The following is an 8863-nucleotide window of genomic DNA, read 5'->3' as shown; positions in this document are numbered from 1 at the left end:
ATGACCATTTTGACCACCCAGTTCCTGAAATCTTGGTGTCTCTGCCAAACTTTGACGCAAACCGTGGTCTCATGTAAATGTACCAATCAGCCCCCTGTAACCATGCCTCTCGCTTCTGTACCAGCGCTTCTGCTCTAAAACCCTATAAAAACCCCAGCTTTCCACCCAGGGGGCGCAGCAGGTCTGCTGCCCCAGGTACCCGTGTATCAAAATAAAAGCCTCTTGTTATTTGCATCCGAATGGCCTCGTTGTTCCTTGGGAGGGGGTCTCTCAGACGGAAGATACCCTCCGGGGATCTTTCACTTACAATCCAGTCCTATTTCAGATATAGACCCAAAGAGCCAGGAAAGCCACATTGAGTGCCTACTGTGTGCCAGACACACAGAGAGGCAAGCTATCACTTATGAAAGGACTGTGCTTGCCAGGCATGATGGTACATGCCTTTTAAGCCCAGCACTCTCAAGGCAGAGGCAGGGGGATCTCTGAGATCCAGGCCCATCTGCCGGGTCTACAGAGTGAGTTCCAGGACAGCCAGGGCTACACAGAGAAACCCTGTCTCAAAAACAAGACAAAACAAAAATTGTAGTGGAAGTTTGGGTTTCTTTAAAATACTCAGTTATGTTTTGTCAACAGGTTTATTTGTTCTTTTGTTTTAATCCCAAGTGTGGGATATGGAGCTGCTTTTAGTTTGTCCACGGCTGATAAGTGCCTCCTGCGGCTCAGAGAGGGGCAGCTGCAGATAGTTTAATTCTGAGGACTCTGAGAAGGTAAAAATACCAGAGCCCTGAGAAAGGCAGAGCTCTGTGAGTTCAAGGCCAGCCTGGTCTACATAGTGAGTTCCAGGGCTATGCCTATAAAAGGGGGATGGGAGTGGGGAGGGGAAGGTACAGGCCCCAGCCTCAGTCCAGAAGGCATCAAGGGAACAATCCTCAGAGACTGGGGGAGTTTGAGAAGGTACTGACAAGAGAAACAGGCTCTGACTTGTTTCGGATCTTCGAAGAGAATGCTTCAAGAGAGAAGAACGCCTCAAGGGATTCTCAGAGAGAGAGAGAAGGCGAGGGAGAAAGACACACACACACACACACACACACACACAGAACATTTTGAGGGAGACTCCAAGAAGGAAAAAGGCTGCTGCTCCCTGTGATGTTGCTGGTTCATTCTTCTGCTGTGTTTGCTGTTTCTTTCTTGCTGGACTGCTGGATATCCTGACAACTGAGATTGGTATTGACCCAAAGAACCCTATGACCCTAATCAGCAGGAACCAAGTTTAAAGAGATCTACGTCCCCTGTCCCTTCTAACCTTTCTCTCCTACCTAGGTTCAGGGGAGTTGGAAAGAGGGTAGAGGCTTAAGAAATGAAGTAAAATAGTTTTAAAAGGGTGCTACAAAACAAACAAACAGAAGAGAGAGGATTGTGCCTGAAAGATCCCCGGAGGGTATCTTCCGTCAGAGAGACCCCCTCCCAAAGAACAACGAGTCCATTCGGATGCAAACAGCAAGAGGCTTTTATTTTGATTCACGAGTACTCGGGGCAGCAAGGTCACTCGGGAGGGCCCTGCGCGCCCCCTAGATGGGAAGCTGGGGTTTTTATAGGGTTTTAGAGGCAGAAGCACTGGTACAGAAGCGAGAGGGCATGGTTACAGGGGGCTGATTGGTACGTTTACACGAGACCACAATTTGCGTCAAAGTTTGGCAGGGGCACCAAGATTCCAGGAACTGGGTGGTCAAGGGGGGTAGGATGACCCCTTGACGTGGCCCGCCACCTGTTATTTTGTTTTTCCCTATCTTAGCTGAAACAGTCTCACAGATATCTATGAGAGTGATTAACACAAACTGTTTTTAGTATGACTGGGGCAGCCTGACCACAGATATCCCAAGTGGGTGACACAGCTAGGATTTCTCAGTAATTTTCCAGTTTCTCATCTGGCCTTCAGAGTTTTACAAAACAGTAGTGTCTCACAAAATGGCATTAGCTATGTTTAACTTAGTGTGAGGCTGGGGTCTTTCAGTGCCAATGTTAAAATGTGAGACTGATTGCCTGTTCTTTGGTCTCCCTTTCCAGCTCCCTGGTCACTCCCAACAGAAGCTCTAGAGAAGTAGGGTGCCGACTGTGATGATGAATTTTGGAAAGAGCATCACTTAGAGTAGGCATGACACACCATGAGTGTCAGATTCTTTCCACAAGTGTCTCCTACTTAGATAGTCCATGTTGGATGCTGAGAAGTTTTCTTCAAAGTGTGGGTCCTCAAACTGGCCATGTAACAAAAGCCTGTAAGCCTAGCAAGCAGAGCCTGGAGGATCAGGAGTTCAAGGACATCCTCTGACAGATGGAAAATTGGAGTCCAGCCTGGGCTAATTGAGACACTGTCTAAAGAGAAGGCTTCAGAACACTAGACAAATCTGTCTCCTTGAGTGATCCCTTCTGCTCCCCTAAGCCAAACCATTCTGCCACCCTTGGCATCACCCCTCTGGGTAGAGGCATTGTCCTGGCTTCACTGTGCCTCTGAAGAAGCCAGAGCACTGAGAGCTGCCATCTGCCTGCTGGGCTGCCACGTGCTGTCCCCACTCCCTGTGATTGTTGGACTAAACAGAAGTCCTGTTGTCTGACTTGGTAAGTCAGAGCCTGTTTCTCTTGTCAGTACCTTCTCAAACTCCCCCAGTCTCTGAGGATTGTTCCCTTGATGCCTTCTGGACTGAGGCTGGGGCCTGTACCTTCCCCTCCCCACTCCCATCCCCCTTTTATAGGCATAGCCCTGGAACTCACTATGTAGACCAGGCTGGCCTTGAACTCACAGAGCTCTGCCTGTTGAGTGAGGGATTAAAGGTGTGCACCGTCAAGCTGACAGTCTGCACAGTTCTTCTTCTTATTATTATTATTTACTTATTGTACATATTTGGGAGTTTTGAGGAGGTCAGAAGAAACTGGAGCTGGAGTTACAGACAGTTGCAGATGGTTGGGAGCTGCCATGTGGGTGCTGGGGAATCGAACCCAGGTCCTCTGGAAGGGTGATAAGTGTTCTTAACCACTGAGCCCCACCCCTGTGATGATCCTTACAGCCCCCCTGTGAGGTCAGTGGAGTTTTGATCCCTGCTCTACAGGTGATAAGGCTTGAAGAGGGAAGTATTGGATCAAGGCATAAGCGATGGGACCAGATGTACACAGCATGGTCCTACCCTCCCAGGCTTCTTGTATGTTCCAGAGACAGGAACCAGATGACTGCCTGCTGGAGATTCTCAGGGGAGAGCTCTGCAAGACTACCCCTCCCTCAGTCCAGCAACAGCTCTGTACCCTGCAGGAGGCCCTTCAGAGTGAAATACGCCACCCCGGGTCAGCATTGTTCCACACAACACTCACACTGGCTACATTTCCTCTTGCAATTATTTCCTGGGAACCTAATGAGGGCCAGAGGCGGCAGGAGATGGCACATGGGAAGGAAGAAGACAAGAGCAGTGGCTGTTTATCCAGCTATTTTTACATGATGTCTGGAGAGCTGGCCCGTATTTCACTGAAAAGGAGCAGGCTTAGTCAGCTGCTGCCTGAGGCTACACAGTTGAGAACAGGTCCAGCAGTCCTGTCCAGAGGCTTAGACATTCAAGGTCATCCTTGGCTCCTTAGGCAGTTTGAGGCCTGCTGAGCAGAGGCAGGTGTGTGTCCTTTTTTTTTAATTTACATTTGTGTTTGTTTGTGCGAGGGTGGACATTACAGGAACTGGAGTTACAGACAGTTGTGAACTGCCATGTGAGTGTTGGGATTTGAACCCTGGTCCTTTGGAAGAGCAGCCAGTGCTTTTAACCGCTGAACCACCTCTCCAGCCCCAAACACTATAGAGTCTTAAAGGGGGTGAAGGCAAACCAGCATTTTCAGAGCCCCCATCAGGGGCTAGGCACCACACATCCGTACACACCACCTCGGTGCATCGCACAGCCAGAGAGAGTAGACACATTATTAACTCAATTTGACAGAAAAGTCGGCTCAGCCACAGAGCTGCTGTGTAACCAGTCCAAGAACACAAAGCAGAGAAGCTGCATTCGAACTTCGGCCTTTCTGATTCTATGCCTAGTGGCCTCTCTCCTTCTCTACCTCAGGGCTCTCTCCTCTGCTCTGTTGTCATCCGTTGTACTTGTACATGGTTAGTGTTTAGCTCTTGTGGAAGGAATCCCTTGAAAACAATCTAAGACACATTTTCTTTGAGGCCCAGCAGGGTGTGTCTCCTCCACAGCCACACTTCCGCGCCTCAGAAAAGCATGGTGATCATGGGGGTGTGGCTCATGAGAGCCCAAGGCCTGTGTATTCGGTTCTCTTTGGCCCTCCTCTATGGGTAGCCCCCCTTTCTGGATCCCAGAAGACCCACCAACATGAAAACTCTTCATCCTGCTATGGATGGGGAGACTGAGGCTGGGAGTACACGCATATTTAAAGCCTTCCAGAACCTTGGCTTAGTTCCTGCAGCTGTTTCCTGGGATGTAGGAGTAGGGGGTAGGGGTGGGGGCGGGTAGATGGTGGTGGCCCATGGGTCTGCTGCAGTTGCTTGTGCTGGGTGGGATGGGGCTCAGTTATGAACAGCATCAGAGGGAGCAGAACCTGGGCTGGTGTTGGGAAGATACCGCCTCTGGAAGCCAGGAATGTCAGGCACAACTGTTTCCACCAGCCCAACAAGCTACCTGCCTTCTGGGAGACCTGCTTGTGGGCCTTCCCATCAGCCTCCCTACCCGACTCCTTGCCCCATGTCTCTGAAGGGGCCCGCTCAGAGCCCCCAACCACATCAAAGGCCTGCGACCTCAGCCCAGGTACCCACGTTAGGGAGAGGACCTGTCCAGGGCACGGGAGTCAGTGGCCTCTAGCCTAGACAGCCGCTGCCTCTGGGCTCCACAGTGGCCACGTGGTCCAGCATCATAGAGCTAGGGGGCTTGCTTCCCTGTGTGCTCAGATGCTGAGGAGTCATTTTTGTCCCTCAGATCCCATTTCCTCCCCTTCGCATTGGTAGGCATAAAAAGGGAGCATTAAGAGAGATCAGAAACTACTCGTAGGGCATTGACCATGAGACACCCAGAGTGGAACTTGGCTTCTTCCAATAACATCTCATTTAACTCCCTAACAACTCTCATGCAAACTATTCCCCCAAGCATTCAACAGTAAACTGAGGCTCAGATCCGCTAACAGGTGCAAGGCCAAACAACAGCTTGTAGCTTCTTGCCTAACTCAAGGTTCTCCCACCCTATGAGGTCTTGCTATGTTGCCCAAGCTAGTCCAAATTAATCCCCTTGCCTCCGTCTCCCAAGTAGTTAGTAGCATAGGGCTGCATAACTAGTCCCAGCCACCTCCACCATGTAGCCCAGGCTGGCCTGAACTTGGTCGCCAACACATGGCGATGTGCCTGCCCTAGCCTCCTAGATTTCAAGTGTGTGCCACCATGCCCAGGGTCTTTCTGGCCTACGTGAAGGCAAATGAGGTCCTGCTGTTTGTCCCTCCACCTCCCACTGCTCTGCGCCTGTCAAGATGGGACTGGTTCATACTCTGTGGTCACGAAGCCCTCTGTGTGCCGGGCTCTGCTTAGCCTGGAGAACACAGGGGAAAGGGGAGAGACCCTGGGACCACGAGGGTCACTCGGAGGAGTGAATGGAAGAGAAGATGGCCCCGGCCTGGGCAGGGCCCCTCACACAGAACACACAAACGCTCTCACGAGAAGGGCGGGGTTAAGGGGAGCAGAGGCAGCTGCCTTTATTGAGGGCTATGGGATGGCTGGCTTTATTCGAAGGCCACACACTTGATCTTGAAGTCGCCATCGGCAGCCATGTAGTTGATGGCCTCCAGGCCGAGGCGGTTGGGGAACTTGAACTCGTGCCCATCCGGCAGCTTGATGGTCAGGTCAGCCTGGTCAAAGGTGATGCAGACCTGGTGGGTGGAGAAGGGCAGTAAGCTGGGCCCTGGACCAGCTCAGAGCCTCGGCCGCAGCCCCTACATACGTGAGGCCCATTAGGCTCAGAGAGAGATGTCACTCACTCACTGGTCATTAACCTTCGACCATGCTGTCCGCCCACCCAGGGCCCTCCGCAGCCCCCCCCGCTGCCCACCTCCACGACGCTCCCAGGCTGGAAGGGGAAGGCAGGCTCCCTGTGTTCGGTCCCCCAGGCTCCACCGTCCTTGCTGTTGCACACAATGGTGTTGGAGTCCCCGTGGGCGTTGAAGCGGGGGTTGAAGTGCAGGCACAGGTTGCTGCTGTCTTTCCCCAGGTTCAGCACAAAGCTAGGGAGTGACAGGTGAGCCGTTAAGCCGCGCTGGTTAGCTCTAGGCCCAAAGCTCACTGAGATAACATGGCCGAAACAGCAGCTGGCCATTAGTGCAGCTTGTTGAAACTCAGCCAACAGGGAGTCCAGGGACCTGGGTTCTAATTCTGGCTTCACTGTGTGAGCTGAGCTAGACCCTGCCGATTCTCTGTCTGTACACGTCTGTCTGTACAGACCCCCAAGTGTACAGACAGGGTTGCTGTCCTGAAGGGCTCTCTCTCCCAGACACAGATTGGCACCACCCGCTTTGGTCAACGCAGGAGACTCCAGAAAGCGTCCTGTCTGTCTTGTGTAGCAGAGTACACCACCTTTGTGTCCTATCCTTGTGGAGTCAAAAAGCAACTAATAATACGGGGACGGGGCGGGGAGAGGGCTCACGGAGCATGGTAGGAGGAAATAAGAAAGCGCCGGGCAGCTCACTAATCAGCCACAAGGCAGACGGCAGCCACCGCCCCCTCGATGGAACTGGCCCTGGCTCTCTCCACACCACAACTTTCCCTCTGGCTTTATTAGGAAACCCTGACTCTTGTGGGTGTGGAGTGTGGAGGTGCTGAAGTGCCAGCACCGGGGAGGCAGAGGCATGCATGTGGGTCTCCGTGGAGGTCAGCTTGGTCGACGTAGTACGGTATATGCTAGCCAGGGATACATAGGTGAGACCCTGTCGCTGGAGAAGAAAAGAAAAGAAAAAAAAAAAGCCTGGGGCCTGCAGAGCTTGGGTCCAAGGCCACATGACTGCTGAGAAACTATGCGATGGGGCTGTATGAATAGAGGAAAGCGTTGGAAAAAAAAAAAGCCTGAGCCCCGAAGGCAGCAGGCACGTGGGTGACCCCTCCCACCCCCTGCGGAAGGGGAGGGCGCAAGCCGAGGTAGCTGTTGCGGCCGCAGCTGGTTTAGTTTAAGAAACTCCAGCCCGGGAGAAAGGGGGCGGGAGGAGGGGGAGACCACGGTGAGGCCGACCAGACCCAGCTAGGAAGTGACTCACCCAGAAAACGCAGCCTCTGCAGCTAGCCATTAACCCCCTGCGGGCTGGGGAAGAGCGGCTCCGGCCGGCCACGCCCATCCCAGCCTCGCCCCTGCCAACATCATCCCTTTCTCCATTCTCACCTCTTGGCTTCGGGGGCCACCTCGCCCCGGACTCTGAGGCACTCCCCAGGTTTGAGATTCAGGTTGCTGGCGACCAGACCCTGTGTAGAAAAGACCACCCAGCTGCGCTTAGATCGAGTCAGGAGGATATGGCCTGAGCCATCCGCGGTGGCCTGTGGTGTGGGAATGGGGTCATTCCCACCCTGGGTATCTTGAACAGCCCTAGGGGAAGCCCGAGGTGGGGTGGGCTGGACAGGACCCGGCGTAAATTCTAGTCTTGATTGTGGTTAGGGAAAGGCCCCATTCCCTTCAGGGTGTGTTAGTTTTAAGTTTTAAACGTGTGTCTGTCCTACAGGACAGGCCCTAGAAGGTCCGCCCATCATCAGCTTGGAAATCTGGACTTTGAGTGGAGAGGACAATGGAGTGTGACCTCCCAAGTCCTCCTTTAGCTGATGGGCAGGACTAGGTGACTGCCTGACCAAGGTCCTGCTGAATAAAAATGTCTCCTCCTCTGGGAGCAAGAAAGCAGCCCAGACCTCTCTATCACCCCCGCCCCCATCCGCCCCCATCCTAAGGCTCTCTCCCCAGAGGCACACAGTAGAAAGGAGAAGCTGAGGGGTAGGGAGGTTCTTCCGGGAGAGTGCAGCCAGAGAGTGGCATGATGGATCCAGCAAGCTAGAGGACCCAGCACATATCTGGGCATTGCTGGGCACCTGCCTGGGTGGGCGGACAGGAGTTAATCTGGGTGAGGGGTTCCTTTGACATTTCAATCCTGTCCCCGAGGGCCGGCCTGTGTGTCTCTGTGTCCACATGAAAGCAGTTTTCTTGGCCCCAACCTGACCAGCCTCCGTTAAGCAGCCTGCAGCCTATCTCAGATTCAGGAGGTTTTTTTTTTTAAAGAGTTTTCTGGAGCAGAGGGTGACTGGGCCCTGGCCCTGTGACTGGGGACAGCTGCAGGGGGGGAGGGGTCAGGAGACTCTAGACTGGAGGAGAGGGGAACAGTGAGTGACCCTGGGCCAAAAACGTCTCCCTGTCTCCCCTTCTCCCTCCCTGGCTGGCCACACCCTTCCCAACTCCCACTTCTCAGAAAACTGCAAAGTGGCGGAATATTGGACCTTGCAAGACATAAGCTGCCAGAACTCAAGAGAAATCCAGAACATTATTAAGCCAGAGAGGCTGAGCGTTTTAGGGGGAACTATGACCACCACCCCCATTTTACAGATACAGCCACTGAGGGTCAGGGAAGAAAAAAAAACAACAGAAAACACCTGTCTAAGGCCACACAGCGGGGCAATTCCCAAACTGGCTACTCTCCTGCACCCATCTGCTTCTGCTCAAACCTATAGACCTTGGAGTAGAGGGTCCCGCACTCACACAGGCCATGACTGAAGTGAAGAGAGGATTCCTGCGACCCGCCGAACAAGCTGTCTGAAGACTCCACCCGAGAGATGGGTTCCCAGGCCCACTCCGACCCTTTTAACCGGACCGGACCG

General features: G+C 53.2%; 1 protein-coding gene across 1 annotated transcript; it reads right to left on the bottom strand.

The window, feature by feature from the left end:
- Nucleotides 1-5691: 5691 nt before the first annotated feature.
- Nucleotides 5692-8863, bottom strand: Lgals1 (galectin 1). The gene is made up of 4 exons (XM_055603066.1): nucleotides 8745-8863; nucleotides 7392-7471; nucleotides 6075-6246; nucleotides 5692-5895 (listed from the first exon to the last, which is right to left on the bottom strand). The coding sequence occupies exons 1-4, from the start codon at nucleotides 8751-8753 to the stop codon at nucleotides 5749-5751; spliced, it is 408 nt and encodes a 135-aa protein (XP_055459041.1). The 5' UTR covers nucleotides 8754-8863; the 3' UTR covers nucleotides 5692-5748.

This window comes from Psammomys obesus, unplaced genomic scaffold (assembly GCF_907164565.1).
Source record: "Psammomys obesus unplaced genomic scaffold, mPsaObe1.curated_primary_1811, whole genome shotgun sequence".
In the NCBI taxonomy this organism is placed as follows: Eukaryota; Metazoa; Chordata; class Mammalia; order Rodentia; family Muridae; genus Psammomys; species Psammomys obesus.
This window is presented reverse-complemented; position numbering and strand designations above follow the sequence as displayed.